General features: G+C 38.4%; 1 protein-coding gene across 1 annotated transcript in view; it reads left to right on the top strand.

The window, feature by feature from the left end:
• PRSS12 (serine protease 12) overlaps window positions 1-12,050 on the top strand; it is a 46,711-nt gene extending 34,661 nt beyond the window's left edge. Inside the window, exons 12-14 of the mRNA XM_009634012.1 lie at window positions 1,084-1,206; window positions 9,516-9,796; window positions 11,743-12,050. Of these exons, the coding sequence (XP_009632307.1) occupies window positions 1,084-1,206; window positions 9,516-9,796; window positions 11,743-12,050 (712 nt within the window). The remainder of the gene's footprint in view (window positions 1-1,083; window positions 1,207-9,515; window positions 9,797-11,742) is intronic.
• Window positions 12,051-18,082: the final 6,032 nt, after the last annotated feature.

The following is an 18,082-nucleotide window of genomic DNA, read 5'->3' as shown; positions in this document are numbered from 1 at the left end:
AGCAAAAAGATGAGAGAAATCCAGTAGCACTTAGAAATGCTTCAAAATCAAGAAAAAGAATATATGAACACCACCAGAAAAGGACTCGTTGCCACAAGAAGTCATTAAGAAAAAGAACTTCACGAAGTTTGAAAAGGAACTGGAGACTTACATATGTACCAGGAAATCCAAAGCTGTCCAAATTACCCCATTTTGGAAAGACAAATTAAATCTCATCTTCCAAAACTAAAAAATGTCTAAAGTGTTTCATGCTTTACAAGAAGTAAATTCTTCCACTTTACTTCAAAACATTTGGCACTGGCAACTCTGAGATAGGATGCTGGACTAGAAGATCCTGGGCCGCTCTTGTACTCCAGCATACCTATTCAAGTTGCCAGTAGTCAGAAAACACCTAAGCCTACTTGTTGCTTATTCTTGGATGTTGCTGCTGCTTACAGGTGCAGCTCTCTCCCTCTCCCTTCTTCTAATTTCATATTTTGCTAATCTATTAAACTGGCAAAAAATCCATTCTGTCTTCATAAGCCCCCAGATCTACTATACAAAACAGATGATCACAGGCTGAAAAAAGGTGCTAATCTATTACTTGTGGTTTCTATGGTTGCTTTAGACCTCTTGGTTTGCCATCTTTACTTTTCAAACAGCTCAGAACTGACAAAGATATTAACCCAGACAGGAAAGGATGCTGGGTTAAGCTTTTCAAGAAATTCCCTTCTTTCCCCTCTCCAGCTGACAGGAAATTTCTGTTTTGTTGACTTGAACAGTATTTGGTGAGGAACCCATAGAATGTATTTTTGGCACAATGAATGCAATCTGAGAAGGGAAAATTAAAATAATTGGCAGTGGGAGGAAGCGCTCAGTGTGCTGGATGCCCAAACAATCTGTAAAGTAATCCTGACCATTGTTAAGTGGAATCCTGAATGCTGCAGGAATATAAAGGTATTCTCAACTATTAATATATAACACTGTTTGCAAGCTACATCAGTCAAAGAAACTAAATGGGATTTACATTCAAGGTAGCAGACAGGCTACCTTACTTTTCCATTGTTGCACCCTGAACACAATGCCCTATGATGTCCTCTGTAGGGGCGGCTGGCCGTGGCAGGTTGCACTCCGACTGAAATCTTCTCATGGTGATGGAAGACTCTTGTGCGGTGCTACTCTCATCAGCAGCTGCTGGGTCCTCACTGCTGCACATTGCTTTAAAAGGTAGGCCTCTCTTCAACAGTGAAGTGTGTTTTGAAACTATTTTGTCATTCTGGGTATAGGCAAAAATATTCCAGTTCAAGCCCACTGAGAACTGTTCCAGAGAGTCGGCCTTTGGTTTAAAAGAACGCTACCAACCAATCTCCTTTCCCTCCAAATAAAACCAAACAAAAACCCCCTAATACACTGAAGTTATTCTGGGTGTCATCATTCATGAGATTTATATGCACAACTTCAGCATTTCCATGAAAAAATATAGACAATACTTCTGACATTTTAACACAGCGTTCTGTTCCAACAAAACTGCAGCTTATGGCTCTCAGGTTACAGTAAAGACAACTGAGCAAACATCAAACAAGAGGGACTGTAACATTTTGGATTATTTTTGGTAATGACAAATATTGGCAGTAATAGCCATTTTTACTGTAACACCGCAGTGATGAGAATAACTAGTGCCCCCAAACCCATTTTAGGGTAAAGCACTATTATGTATTTTGCTGCATCTAATAGGAAAGTAAATCTGTACGCTGGATGCTAGCGAGACCAAGCTGTTTTGCTTATTCTTCACAAACAGGCTGGAGCAACTGCCTTACTCTGTTATCACACAGCACATAAAGCATTGCCTTTTGCAGCCATCTAAACAAAGGTCCCATCCCCTTTAACAAAGAAATAACTGCCTAAGTGGTTATACTGGTATAATTCTCTGACACTGGCATCAAATAAAACTATGCTAATTTCAGCCCCTTTCCATATAATTAGCAACTGGTTTGCAACTTACACTCCCTTGTAAATCACATTCGATCTACTTGGTCTAACTTCTGCAGTTCTCAGTATTAAGCTATTATGTAGCTTTTTTAAATGTCTTTTCCCATTTTTGCAGAAACAGATATTCTCTTACTGAGAATTCTCCTATTCAGTTTTTATAACATCCCTTCTTCAGCAATTTTGACATCAGGAATTCACTGCTGATGAAGGTACTGTAGTATAAAAGCATCAGCTTGCACAGTAAGGAAGCTGGTCAAGTATTTTAAGCTTTCAACAGCAATTATTTCAGTGGAATCCTTACAAAAGATTGCAGTGTAGGCTGGAATGAAAACACAGGAGAACGGCACTGCAGTTTTGAGGATATTTGCTAGAATCTGCTCAGGTGGGCTGCAAATGTTTTAGCTTTGGACTTTGAGCCTTCTAATAACTAAAAAGAAGTCATCTGACTTTTACTCAAATGGGAAGTGTTACCTTTGCTTAGAACCAGATGCACATCTTTTAATTTTCACGTTTCATGAAAATCATGAAGGACTTTTCTTGGTAATATTTCACGCTGAAATGGTCAAACTCAATAAAATTTTGGCCTACTTCAACTAACGTCCCAGTTGTTTCTGTGGAGCTATGTTCAGTTGCTATCATCAAAATTTATAGACAATGGCTTCCTGTTCCCCTGTTCATCATCTCTATAGAGATTACTAAGGATGCACCTTAAGCTCTTGAGGAAGCCTTTGATTAAAGGCTTGAAAACAAAGCAATCCTTTCTGTTATTTTACCTCAAAGATCCTCTTCAAGGAAAGAAAAAGGGAGGTCATGGGAAACCAGTTATGTTTTCTGTGTGCAAATCAAGATCTTAATTACCCAGGTCTTTGCCTTATTAGAACACTTCTGCAAAGTTTGGTGAAACAAGTTAGTATTTGCTGTGCCATGCTGCTGCAGTTGCGGTGCATTGTTACAGTAAGCACTCCCCACAGAACAGGCTGCCTGTTTTTCCCAATGGCCTGCCTACACAGCTGGGGCTCCAAGTCATTACTGAATGTGCTACCAAAGCATGCCCATTTTGGATACTTTGCTGAACACCCTCACCTGACAGGGCAGCAGCGTGGCTGGAGCACTGTGATACTTCCAGATCGGTGCAGCCACTGAGTGTCTGTTACAGGCTATCCTGTTACACGTGGTCTCAGGGACCAAAGTATTGCTTCGCCCCAGATGTTGTATTTAAAACTGTGCAACCTAGATCTAAGCATGCATCTCCAACAGCCTGTGGATGCACTACTGTCTACTGTAAAAGAAAGAAGGCGCCTTCAGCTCTGAGTTGACATTGGCCAGGCTGGGCTGAACTTTGTAATGATCCCAGAGTGATTTTAAGGGGCTAAGTTTCCAAGAGCTATCTATAGATCAAGCACCTTCTTCACATATTTTCCACAGACAAGAGAAAGGCCAGTATACCACTACTCATATCCTGGGAGTTGGAACGCTGCTTAAGAAACAAAAGTGGGCTCATCTGTACTATGGATAAAAATGAAATACAATTTTATGCATGATGATTAGAATTCTTCACCAGTAGTATAGCAGCATTACTGGTTTCTGTAATTTCATAGACATAATTTAAGATCAAAAATTGTTTGAATCTATTTTTCCTTTTATTACCCACCCATCTTATTAGCAACTTTTGTCCTGAGTGGTTCTGACAGCTATAGGGAATTTGCAGGCCTATACATAAAAAAATATTAACTTTGGATAATTAGAAATATGAGGCATAGGAAAAAAGTAAATATTAATGACCGTGATGTTATTTTAGGAAATACTGTGTTAATCGAACATCGTACTGTTCTAATAGTATAACTTATTTAAGTGCTTCTTTAGGCACCTGAATGCCCATGTATACTTCAATACGGGCCTGGTAATTTTGTTTTGAGAACTAGGGACCCTGAGGCACAGTGGAACCAAATACCTAGTAAGACACCAGAAACCAAAGTAGACACCAGAATTAAAATTCAGTTTTCTCAGATTTAGCATGAATGGTGAGATGAATTCAGCTGTGCCTGCAATGTCAGTACACTACTTGACTGGCAGCAGGATGGTATTAGCATGGTGGCTGATTACTAATCTATCCTCCAGCTGGCTGGGAAATAAACCTTCTAGGAGATGCTAAGGTCAACACTGCCGGCTGCACTAGAGCTTGGATGCTCTTGGCATGCCCAGCCCAGCCATCCAGCAAAGGGGCAATACCCCAAAGCAACATAAAAGCACTCTCAGACTTCCCCTCTTCAAATGTGATGTGTGTGTGGTGGTTCTCAGATATTTCATAGATGACTTTTAGGTGAGGAAAACTGGACACCCTGAGCTAGACTACTTTGCCTTTTTTATGTACTGATGCTCTATTACAGTATTTACACATTTGGCAAATATCAACTACTACAGGGGAAGAAATATCATTGTCTACAGGTGAAAAAATCAGTTTAAGGAAGCTTATGTGTGTGAGTGTGCACAGAAATATGCTAAATCTGTGCAAAGACTGCTCATTAAGCTTTTCACTAGAAGCCTTGTAGCTATTAAAGTTTCATACATTCGCATGAGAAGCAGCACTTCTTATTCTATTAAATGTTTAAAATCAGTACTTTTAATTAAGATAAGCTTTCCTGGATGTCCTTTCTTCATTATTCTGTGATAAACGACCATCATCCATAACACAGAAAAACAGCAGGAACCTATTAACGGCAACACTGTTCCTTTTGTCAAAATCAAGGATGTAACATTAAATAGAAGCAGCAAGTTTTCTACTATCCTATCTGATATATGGCTGACAGGAGAGCACTCGCTATCCCTAGTCATAAACAGCTTTCCTTCATCCTATCTGATATATGGCTGACAGGAGAGCACTCGTTATCCCTAGCTTAGGCTTACGAATCAAAATAAACAATTAAAAATAATTTCCTCTGATTATTAAATCAGTTTAGGAAGGAAGTGTGTTCATTTCTCATCTAAATTACAAATAACTCATACATCTGTGACTCTCCAGTACTCTGACTTCCACAAGGTTTAAAAAAAGAAGAAAAAAAACCACATGACCCTTCCCCCCCCTTCAAATTGCATGAAAGATAATGGATAGACTATATAGTAAATCCTGTAATTAATGTTGTGGATAAGGCCTATAAACTAAAATGCAGAGGCACCCATTACACTAAAAAAAAAATAAAGAAGAAAGATTTATACCATGTAAAATTACCTTTCTGTACTTGAGAGCCAGATTTCCATTGCACCACTGATAATACACATCTGCAAAGTACTGTGATTGTGTTTGTTCATACATACAAACCCTATATGTCGATGTACACAATGGTTAGCTTAGACGGGCAAATATTTATTGAAGGAAAAAAAGCCTTCATAATCCAGAAACTATCAGCATAGCACTAATATGTGGTTTGCTGCACAGAGCCAAAAGCGTATCTATAAATTATGAAGAAGTATTTTCAGTGACCTCTTGGAAATGTTTTTGGCAGATTATGTCAGGCAAATACTATCTAATGCTAATGACCTTGTACATTTGTATTCCAATACGATACTCAGATGTGTACCAGAAATTGTTAAAATACTACTTTCAAACATTCAAAGATCATATCTAGCAGTACATTCTAGGGTATAGAATTTTATTTATGATAGCTTTTAAATGCAATGAGATTAACAGTTATAAACAATCTCTGTAGCAAAAATTATTAAACTATTTAATATTGCTTAACCGGCAAATGAAACAGCATAATTTTACTTAACTCATCAGGCTCAGTTGCTGTATCATTTAGATTCTTAAATGGAACATCATGCAGTTATGAAATTTGAGCAGAAAAATGTATCTGAGATGTCAGTAACAAAACTAACTCTTCCATTTACTTTAGGGGCGGGGGGTTGCATGCAAGTTAGAGTAATTCAAGTGAAAATAATAATGCTATTTTACTGCAATAGTAACAAAAGTACTTTCTGTATCAGCTTCCTTTTCAATTTACTCTGAGGAATACAGATCCTACAAAGTTGGCTAATGCATCAGCCAAGATTGTTTGTAATCTTGGCCCGGGGAAGTCATTGAAGTACTTCGTTGGCTGTATAACCCATCCCAGTGTTACTACACTCTTTACATTCTAAGCATTACACCTGTTCTGCAAATAGCTTTTGTAAAAGTGACTGACCGTTTGATACTGCACGCCCTGACCATTCAGCCTCCCGCCTCTACACTGACCTTGTGCACTTTGGAGAAAGGCACAGGAGTTGTGCTGTCAGTGTGTAAACCATTCTACAGTTGGGTGGTTTATTCCTCTGTTTTACGAGTTTCACAGAGCACCAACGCACTGATGAGCTCACACAATAACATGAGCTACCGGGGTCTGTCAGTTTGGTTTTCATAGTGTATTCAAACTGCTTTATATACCATAGTAGCATGCTTTCTGTCAAACCATCAACATTATGGGTACTTCCACAAAAAAAATGGCCAAAGTGATCAATACACTGGCCCTTGATTTGGTAGTTTCTCCTGCTGCAACCAATTCAGGAATCTTTAAGCTGTAGTTCTAGGAAGTACACTACCTATGAGGTTATATAGCCTCCATGTGAACAGACAAATGACCATTTAATATATATAAATACTGAACTGCAGATACAACTTTCTGCAGAACGTAAGATTAAACTAAGGAATCTGATTAATTTCCTTACTAATATTTTTCATAACTAGAGGAATAAAAAATACTTTCCCCCCTAATTTGCGTATTTATATAAAAACTCTGAATGCTCTGGTTTTGCCGAAGCACTACAGGAAATTTTTGCACATGGGCCAGGAAAATTTGCTTTAAAGTCTGTCTGTATGTAAACATACTAAATTAAACTCTGAATTACAGTTTCTAAAAATTCCCAGAACAGCAAGCAAATATATAAAACCTATTCAGTGCAAACTGGTACTGAAATGTACCAAGCATCTTATTGTAAAGATGCACAATTTATTCAAAGTCACTTTCACAGAAATAATACTAGAAGAAAGCTGTGTTAAGTAATGCCTGTACTATATAGTATTTTAGTGTACTGAAAATACGTGTAACCTTACTCCTTGCTGTATTAAGGAAAGCCAAATAGATGGCAGAAGAAAAAACAGGAAAGAAATTCACCCAAGGTCACAGATCAGATCACAGCACTGCTGTAAACCCACAGCCCCCCATTTCCTAGCCAGCACCAGATTATGCTTTTACTGGTTCCCACATCATAGCTCAGATTAACAATAATAGAATTTTAGACTCATAATAGTATACTAAGTGTCTCGGCAAAGCATGGTAAGATTAGCCTCCTCTGATGTAAGGTGTGTGGCAACAGTGACCCAGGAGGGGATTCATCAGTGGTGGAGCAGAAATTCCTGGCAGGCAGCAGATGGCAAGGATTTAACACAAAAACTATAGGGATGCAGAATTTAGGATTTCATCGATGTCATACTTCAGATGGCCAAAACCAGATGGATGTATGTTACTCCAGAACTAGTTAAGACCTAACAGCCTTTCTTACTCTGAAGAATCTCCTTAGGGGCAACAAAAATAAAAGCAAAATATTCAGTGCCAATCCTGCTTCCATGGAATTTTGTCATTTATTTTATCAGGAAAAGAACCAACTGTGAAGTCTTAGTGAGCTTTTAAAACTGGAAAAACCACACAAGATGATACAGAAATGAGAATGTGAGATCTAGTGCAAGAGAAAGAGAGATTCAAATATTTGGTTTTTCAAAAAGCTTACAAATAAATACCTCTATTCTAGAAACTTCAAGGGACTGGAGGCGGAATGCCTGGAGAGCCAGGATTCATGCTTCTGCCTTTTCTGATGTTCTTTTCCTACTCACGCTCTCATTTCTTAATAGAAAATTCCTCATGGAAATTGATTCAGTGAAAAGTTATAAAATACTAGCACTTTTGTGGTCAAAATAGAAAGATTGGTGATGTGACACATTCAAATAGAGGGTTTTTTTCTTAAATATCTTTGAGATAAACATACTGATCCACAAATTAAAAAAAGCTCTCGAGCTATTTTTTTCAGGGAGGAAATAAGTAATGTATTTGGTAGAATATACAATTTAATTTCTATCATTTCTCCCTCTGAGACTAAAGTCAGTACAAATACTTTAAACACCTCTGTAAACTTTAAAAAGTCTGCATCAGTCGCATCTCTTAATTTCCAGCTGCTATAGAATTTTGATTTCCAACCACAAGGAAAATGCAGTATCTGGAAAGCATTTCACACAGACTACTACTATGGAGACCCTGGAAAAAGTTTTGTGGTAGACGAGTTACTTCATTTTTCCTATATAGAAGGCCATCTTCAGGTGAAGAGATGTTTGGTCATAGCCTGCAACTCTATCTCCTTACAAGCCTACAAGTGAAATTTTGCTCATAGAAGACCTGAAGGAGATGTGCAGAATTTGACAAAGAAAGCTTTGCAGCCGAAGTTTTATTTATACACAGGCAAGCAGGAAAGCAACTCACAATTAGAAGAACTATTCAGTGGTACAGCTATACATTGTTCAGAAAAAAACCTTTAATGTTCCTGCTTTGTCTGCTGCTCCTCAAGCAAGCTTTAGGAAGCTATGGAGAACAGCACATTGCTGGAGGGTATAGGTTATATAGGTTAGAAGAAAGAGCAAGTATAGGTTAGAAGGTGATGGAACACTGTAGGGTATTTTCTGCACACGTATTACAAATTTCCTGTTGAACGCTAAGAGGGAAAGGGAGAAGTCAAAGGAAATATTTGCGTTAGCTTAACCAGATTTTAAAATAAATAAAAGTACCCAACAGCACTCCCTTGTTCGCAGTTTCCTGAGAAGGGCTGTCTGTCCTGTAATCCAAAAAATCTCCAAAGGCATGCACAGAAAATTGTTATTCCAGCCACAGTAATAATCTCTAAGGTATTTACCATTTAGTCTACGACGTGAAAGAAATTGGGGTCACATTAGATGCAAAACAAGTCTAAGATTTACAGGCCCTCTGTCACTTCAACAATAGGTGCTTGTGATGCGCACATGCTTTGTTTTTCTCATTATAACTTCAGTTAACACAAGAGGTTTTTATCAAGTTATCTAAGTCTCCAGAATTTCTCATCCAACCTAGAAAGCAAGCATGAACACTGTTTTCCTTTCAGTAATTACCTGGAGCATCACAACGATGTTAGTACTCAGGTTTTCATTCTAATTACCGGCAGTTTGTGTTACCCTTACTAAATACATGTATAATGCACGCCTTGCTTGCACCTTTGAAATAAGTGCCAGTCACAGCAGATAGACATAAGAAAGTTTGCCTGTGAAAATATTCAAAAAGGAACATAGCCCAACCTGAAACTTCAGGAAAAGTTTCTTGATATTCTTTGAGATACACATGAATGTCAGTCTAAACTCCTGAGAAAGCATTTTTGCTCTTTAAAAAAACCCTTTAACTATCGTTATTTATATGAGCAATAAAGACCCTGATCAAACCTGCTTGCATGCTCAGGATCTGATGGTGCATGAGCACAGCTATTTGTTTTCACCTCAATCTTAGGTATGGCAACAACACTCGGAACTATGCTGTGCGAGTTGGAGACTATCACACACTGGTACCAGAAGAGTACGAGGAAGAAATTGGAGTCCAACAGATTGTGATGCATAAAGAGTACAGGCCTGACAGCAGTGACTATGACATTGCATTGGTGAGGCTACAGGGGCCAGAGGAACAGTGTGCCAGGTTCAGTACCCATGTCCTACCTGCCTGTTTGCCATTAAGGAGAGAGAGACCCCACAAAACTGCTCCCAACTGTTATATCACTGGATGGGGTGACACAGGTAAAAATGTTTTAATGGTTTCCACCCTCCAATCCCATTACCTGAGGCTGCTTATTTAAAAAAAAAATAAATTGAAAAATCTCAAGTACTTAAAATAAGAAAATGCTCAAAATGGACCAATTTTACTCTTTATATAGGGGAGTATTTTCTCTCCTGATCCTTAAACAGCAATGACAACATTTTGTTTACTGAACTTAGTTTGTGTTTGAAAAGTGGCGATTAACCATGTCACTCTAAATCACAGAAGCAGTCAGTAAAATGGCTTCATTAAGACTGACAAACATGAACGAAAGCTTATTTGTTGCTGAGCACACCCTGCACAGCAGCTTATCACCCCCTGCCTCAGAACATAATACACAGCTCTAATGTATTTAAGGTTTTTAAGGTAAGTACAATGAATATTTTAGAAAAGTTCTTTAAATTAAATTCTTCAGTAGAAAAAGTGATAGAAAATATACACATAATAATAGAATTTCAAATAACATTTTTAGTCTCTCATTACGACTGACATTTTCAATCAGCAGTTAGATTTAAATAAGAGAATATCTTGCCAAAATTTGCAAAAGCCACAATGCAATCTGCAATCCAGGCTTCCTGAACAAACTATCTAGTCACTTTTTAGGTGGTACAAGATTCTTCCTCTTCAAAGGTCTTTGTCCTTTAAATGTTTTACAAATTGATAACCATGTTTTACTTTCATGTTTTTATAGTGTTAAATACAGTGCAAGCCAGCAACCACACTTGAGCCTTTGTTCCCCTGACTCATTCAAACTGGCAAGGAGTCAAGGCCAAATATCAGTTCTTCCTCTTTAGATGCATTAATCTGTGTGCACAGATGTCTGGGTCGCTGTACTACAATAAAGGAAATAGCAATTGTTTTTAGCAAAAAAGCCCACCCTACAAGTCTAATTCATTACCTAGCTCTATCTAGCTTTTTACACAATTCACTGGAAGTTCTGCAATATTGTTTACTTAGGACATCTATTTAAGGCAACATTAACCACTGCAATAATTTGCTTTAATTACAGTAAGAAATTGCATCATCGCAGTACTTCAGTTGAAATGTCACACTTCCTATATGGATCATAATTACAAGTATTAAGATTCACTTGCTTTAATTTCCCATGTTTCCAACTGAAAAAGAGGTGCAAGCTATAGAAAAAAGCCAAATGGTTTAAATGTTGACATTTCATAAGCAGAACACTGCTTATACAATGCAGGATTCATTACAGATAAAGAAAACCAAAGGACAGGTTCTGGTCAGCCCCACAAAATGAAGATTCCTTTTGGTCAGGAGTCCCATTAATGCTCTGGTACCTAGAAATTACCAGGACTGTAAAAGATTCACATGATCCTGCCGATCTCTACCAGAATACACTTGGGCTCAGTAACATTAGCTCCTCAGTTGAGGTGACAAGCAAGCTTGTGTCTACTTACAGGGCATAAGCGTGACAGTTGGCTGGATGCTCTGCGTGGAAGCTGACCAGAGGATGCAGCGCTCGTCAGGCTGAGCTAGGCTAGATTTGAACTGGTGACCTAGAAATGAAGTATTATTACAGCTTTAGTCTCCACTGCTCATGACTCCCCAAGATACCTTCCCCATTTCAGTATTAAGGCATACATTCTTATAGAAGACACAAAGTGTGTTTGGAACAAACCAAACTCCAACCTTGGCAGGATCCAGTGAACACAAGGAGCAAGCTACATCTTAAATTTTAAGCTTTTTTGTTTCTTAAAAAAAAAAAAAAGCATCCATATTCCATATTTTCAATATCTATATAGTATTTTGGTATTCCATTCAATGCACAGTAGATTTTTTCAGGATTTAGCCTTGTTTTCAGTCATTTCATTTAATGACAATACAGTATGAAGACAGCAAAAATTGGATTAAATCACATTTATGTTTCCACGACCAAGCATCATAATGAGATGGGTCTTCTTTTCAGGAAGAGCTTATTCAAGAACATTGCAACAGGCTGCCATCCCCTTACTTCCCAAGAGGGTATGTGAAGAGCGTTACAAAAGAAGATTCACAGGGAGAATGCTCTGTGCTGGAAATGTCCAGGAACAGAAACGTGTTGATAGCTGCCAAGGAGACAGTGGTGGACCGCTGATGTGTGAACGTCCAGGGGAAAGCTGGGTTGTGTATGGTGTGACCTCCTGGGGCTATGGCTGTGGAGTGAAAGATTCTCCAGGTGTCTACACAAAAGTATCATCTTTTGTACCCTGGATAAAAAGTGTGACCAAACTATGAATGTCTGTAATGACACCCAAACTTTGTTAATAAAGTTTGAAGGACAACTTGAACAGCAGAGACAGTGCACAGCTGGGGCCCACAGTGGGTGGAAACAAACATGTTTTCCTGATTCATGTGTTTTTGTTAGATCTGAGCTGTATACACACAACCTTTTCCAGTTAGGGATTACTATAAAAAAAAAAAATCCCTCTGTGTTAAGGATGCTTATACATTGCATGAACAAGTCACCACGTATCTAAGATAAGGGGAAAAGTGATAGCCACCTTAGAGTAACATTGGAGCAGGACAGCTGGAGAGTTCACTGCAAGATTCACTGCCCACAGGAAGACTGCAGTAGCTCCAAGCTATTTATGCTCCAAGCTTCTGTAGAATTAATTACACATCTCTAAATTAATCTTCAGTCTATTTTATGTAATCAATTTTTGACTGTTTTCCTATTGTTCCTATGATCTTGCACTCAGCCCTCTAATTTTCTTAGTAAGTAAATCTGAGTATGTATTAAATGTTATAAGGAAAATAATTGTCAATAATCAGATCCCTAGCTGTTCTGATAAATATTCTCACAGCTTCATGTGCATAAAGTACATTCCCAAGTAAAGTAGGTAGTACACTGTTAGTTTCCCTGCAAACATCCTGCACAGCTGCAAGAGCTAGGATCACAAACAAATGACCTCTTATTTTTTTTCCTCTAGATAAATATAATTTGTCTTCCTTCTGAGATTCATAGTTTTTAGTACATACAGCATTTTGGAGAGAACTTACTTTTCCTGTTTACCACTAGCTGTCAGTACAGTATCAGACTAACAAACATCCCAATTCTCTCATTGCTGGTTTTGGAGGGGCTTTACTCAAGTAACACTAAGAATCTCTGTCAATCCTACGAGAGAAGGTTGTAAGTACTTGCAATGCAAATACTGGAGATGTTGAGCCAAAACCTGTCTGAAAAGGTCTATAAAGTCTTAAACTACTATTTTGTACAAGATAATATTTAGTCAACTCTGCCCTGCTTAGTTGCAACACTGGTTCAGGCTGATCTTACTGGAAAGGTGAGAGTTAGATAGGTTTCAGTAACTTCCAAAGTACTGCCATATTTTGATTCCATTTAATTCCTTTTACAGATACTGTTACCCATGCTATGAAAACCTTAATGGTTTATTATAAAAACGCATGGATAAAAAGTTACTCTTGATGTACACAAAATATAAACCAACTTACTATCCTTTTAGAAAGGTCTACCCCCTTGAACTTTCCAGAGAGGACACAGGAAGTAATCATCACTTAGGGCAACACGAATGGGTATCAGTCTTGAAAATATCTGAGACTAACTGCAGTCAAGAGACAGGAAAGTTCAGCACTACCTCTGTGATCCTTGTCGAAGGGATTTGCAAACGTGCAAAAATATCGTATTAACAAACATGCTTCTCGACAAGATGAAACGAAAGCTCTGTGGGCCATGAAACACTCCAGTGTGACAAGTGTGGCAGACGCGTGTCACCACATAGTGATTGTGCAAACTGTGACCACCAGTGACTGTTTTCCTGTGTTTCCTATCCCCAAGCGCTCTGGCTACCACAGTGTTGTGTGGCCTTTTGTGAACAAAGTGGGATGCTTGCATTCATGTTGTAAGTGGGCATCATTCATTTCTGTATGATTTTGTGTCTCTCCAGTGGTGTAACAAAAATCCAACTCAATTTGCATACAAAAGTGGCGATGATATTGCAGAAGCCCATGCAATTGAAGACTTGGCCCTTAACTTCTCTCCAACCTCAAACTTAAGTTTTCAAGGGTCATGACTAGTTCAAATATCTTGTTGGAACTGGTGCTAAACTAGTACACAAGGTGCTTTAATATATTTTAGTTTTCTGTAATTCCATGCTATTTTAAATAGTGTAAAATTTTATTTAAAAAAAGTCAAAAATCATAGTACCATTAGATGTATGTGAAACCTTCTACTAGTGAACTTTAAAACCATTTACATTTTTACTTATAAGTAGCCCTTTTAAAGGGGAAGTAAATCTGTCAAAATGTATCTACATGTACCATCAAAGCTTTGCTGTACAAGACCTGTTATTTTGAGACTTGTGGTGAAGTAGGCTATGTAATGCAATACTTGCATTGTATACAGAGGAAATAGTAATTGTCTTTTAGAAGTTGCTCCACAGAAATACGATATGGGGAAGCAGGAATCAAGTCTGCATACTAAATGTAGTAAACATTTAGGTTTAGTACAGTAGTTCATTAGTTTTGCTCTTCTAATAGGATGCTTTGTGAGATTTGAAAATGGTGCACTACTGTTCCCATGCAGTGAACACACCCTTTCAGTTTCTAATGTAAAATGAAATTGTCTTTATGTAATGCCATTCTGATTCTTCTTCAATGAGCCTGATGATGTAGATGTACACAATAAAAACTGCCACACTGACTACAACTTTTATAAATTAATCCTGTGGATAATGTACAGGCAGAGGCTGCAAGAACATCAGCCAGGTAAACTTCCTGTGAGCTTTCTTAAGTGAAAAAGGGTGCTCTTGAAAATAGTTTCTTCAAAGCATATAAGCTTTGGGCCATTTTCTCAGAGATGGAAGTTTGTTCTGTACGATGGAATTTCTAGTGCTTTGTGTGCTTTAACCTAGACCAGTTAATTGTCAGAAATAAGTTTATCCTACACTCTTTAAACTGCTTAAGAATTTTTTGACCCTTGCTGCTCTCCCCCTTGTTCAATATTTAATACATACAAAGTTAAAGAAAAACTTGCTCTTCAACTTATGCCAAGGGGGTTTTTTTGTATTAAGCTGGTTGGTCACAATGTTAACAGTGGCATAAACTAATAAAACACTTGGCACTTCCATTACCAGATTAGATGGCCACCTTAAACACTGATGTGTAATCTATCTGGGTTCTCCAACACTGTGAAGGTGTATAGTTAGATGCAGTCCCCTGAACTTCCCAAGTTTGTGTCCATTTTCCAGAGAATACACAGACAAATAAGCTAAACAGAACACATGCGTTACTGCAACTGACACAAAGCCTGTTTAACATGCATTTATCTCAACCCTGAACAATTTCCCAAAGTAAAGGGGCACTTATCTGTAAGCCACAGATAAACCAAGATCCCATCTTATGATCATTATATACTGAACAGTTATAACCTCAGCTGTCTTATTCACAGAAAAATTCTCAGCACTATAATAGCTTATATATAACAAGGCTCTGAATCATCGTTCTCCATCATTTTCAATGCTACTGCAACTATTTCACACTTTCGACTGCTCGAATATTTATACTTTGTAAGATTTTTATGCTGTTGCGATTTCAGTGTGGCAATCACATAACATAATGTACAAGAAGGCTAAACAAATAGGCTTAAGTAGCAGATCCCAGTAGAAGAAACCACACAGAAAACAAAAATTTTGTGGTTTCAGGAAAGAGAAATTGTTTTTGTTTGTGCTCCAAGTTGCTGGGTAACAGCAAATGCAGTTCACTGAGGTAGTAGAGACCAGACCTACCTCATACACATCAGGAACTACGGCACATGAGCAGATATCTATTCCATCTATTGAGCATGGAACACAGAAACTGACCATGTAACTTCCTGAAAATGCAACAGCAAGCAATCTCTAACAAGGAAAAGATTACTTAAGAGTTTGGAAAGAAGTATTTACCCTTGTAACAATGTAACGAAAAAGACTGTGTTGCGTTACATTTGGAGAGGTGCAAGAGACTGGATGTAACTGCAGGTAGAACAGGGTGCAGAAAAATAAGGAGCCTCTATAAAGCTAAGAAGCAACAGGAATAGATTGGAAAGACAGGAAAACAGTTTTTAAGCAGGGTAGGTTTAGGCTAGATATAAGGAAGAAATTCTTTACAATGAGGGTGGTGAAACACCGGAATGGGTTCCCAGAGAGGTGGTGGAGGCCCCATCCCTGGGATCATTCCAGGCCTTGTTGGACGGGGCTGTGAGCAACCTGATCCGGCTAGCGGTGTCCCTGCTCCTGCAGGGGGCTTGGGCTGGGTGACCTCTGGGGGTCCCTTCCAACCCAAAACATTCTGTGATTCTATGATTTTAAGAGAAATCGTGAAAAACAAGCCACCCTAAGCCACATGGAAATGAAAAAGCCACATCTTTTAAGAATACCTCTACTGTACTCAAGTAACGAGGGAAAGCAGATTTCACTTCCCTCTGTGCATGTGACTGCTTTCATAGGAAAGGCTATGTAACCTCACTAAGCACCCAAAACTAGTAAGAGATACCCACAGCAAACATTATAGTTCATACTTTCATATTTTACCATAATCTTGAAACTTAGTTTTTCCTTCTCTTTATTCAAACCCACTGTTTTATCTTTGCAAGTTCTAAATATTTGTTGAAGAGCTCAAAATTGAATGTTCACAAATCTAACCTGCAGGCCTGATTAAGCCACCAGGCCAATTTATTCAGCCTGCGACCTGCTTGCCACCACCTGTTCCCAAGATCCTTAAAGCTACTCCCCACTGGTCATGGGACTCATGACCACTCAGGTGAAAATACCGGTGACCTCATCACTTGGCTCACACAATGTAATAGCAGGACAGTGACACAGTCCTCCTCTAAGTTAGTTTCATGCAAAAGGATTCTCCATTATAGGAGGCAGCAACCAGACATTTTTCAAAGGGCAACTTGTAAAAAAAAAAACAAAAAAAACCAAAACAACCAAACAAACCAACCAGTTATTATGCACTGGAATTGTTAAAAGAGATTAAAAGGCAGCTGCTGTCTGATAAAAGCAAAGGTTAAAAGCAAAGGTTAAAATTCAAAGGAATTGGGGTAACACATCGACAACCACATCAGTGCAATGCCATGCCATACAGTAGCTAAAAGCCAACACCAGAAAGCCTAAACTTTTCAGTACCATTTTAGTGACCACGAAAGAAAAATATTTCTCTCCAGACCTTCATGTGACATTCTTCAAGTTTTGTACTCTGCCACTGTCTGCCTGGTAATAAGGTAAGCAAGTAAGTGCCCTTGCAGAATAGATGTGTTAACCTACTTTCTAAAAGCACTAAGGTTACTACAGAAGTCTGCTCTTCTTGGAGAAAAGGAAATCCACAGCACATGCTCATGACTCTTGGCTACCAGGCCAACTTGGAATCTGAGCAAGTAACAATGTCATCTGATAGGGTTGTAGGCAGAGCTGTTTAAAAGGAGAGTAATCACACACTACCAATTAAACAGGTGTAGTACCACTTATTATAGCTCCACACAGAATATACATAGAAGTCTGCTCTTCTTGGAGAAAAGGAAATCCACAGCACATGCTCATGACTCTTGGCTACCAGGCCAACTTGGAATCTGAGCAAGTAACAATGTCATCTGATAGGGTTGTAGGCAGAGCTGTTTAAAAGGAGAGTAATCACACACTACCAATTAAACAGGTGTAGTACCACTTATTATAGCTCCACACAGAATATACATTCAGCTATACTTTGGCAATGGCAGTAAAAAAAATTTGTTAAAAAAAAAAAAAAAAAAAAGTATGTTTCCTGACAGCTCCCTAATCTCCCTACCAGTCTATTCCAAAGTGTGACTAACACGACCAACGGAAGTAATTTCTTCAGATCTAATCCATGTTGTAATTGAAGTCCACAATTCCGCCCCATCCACTTCAAACACGACCCTTCCCCCCTCAGTTGCCAAGTATTTAGCAGTACTTGCACTGCCTACTGACCTCAGCTCTAGCTTCACAGATTTTGTTTCCCAGTCTTTTCAAAGGTTCCCCTTCAGCCCTAGCTTGTCAGTTTGCAATGATTTGCAAAAAATTTCCTTTTTTACTTATAAGTAAAAGCGTATCCCGTCTGATTCTGTAATGATTCACCACCTAATGGAGCTCCATATATTCTTTTCTTGAATATGGATTAAATAAAAGCTCCCTCAGCAACTGAAATTGAAAAAGCAGCTACGTTCAAAGTCACTGTTTTTCCCCTACAGCAGTAACCTCCGATTAAAGCCATGTGACTTCTGGAATGGCTCCCAGACAACGCATTAGCCACCA

Source organism: Egretta garzetta, unplaced genomic scaffold, assembly GCF_000687185.1.
Source record: "Egretta garzetta isolate BGI_Z169 unplaced genomic scaffold, ASM68718v1 scaffold342, whole genome shotgun sequence".
In the NCBI taxonomy this organism is placed as follows: domain Eukaryota; kingdom Metazoa; phylum Chordata; class Aves; order Pelecaniformes; family Ardeidae; genus Egretta; species Egretta garzetta.
This window is presented reverse-complemented; position numbering and strand designations above follow the sequence as displayed.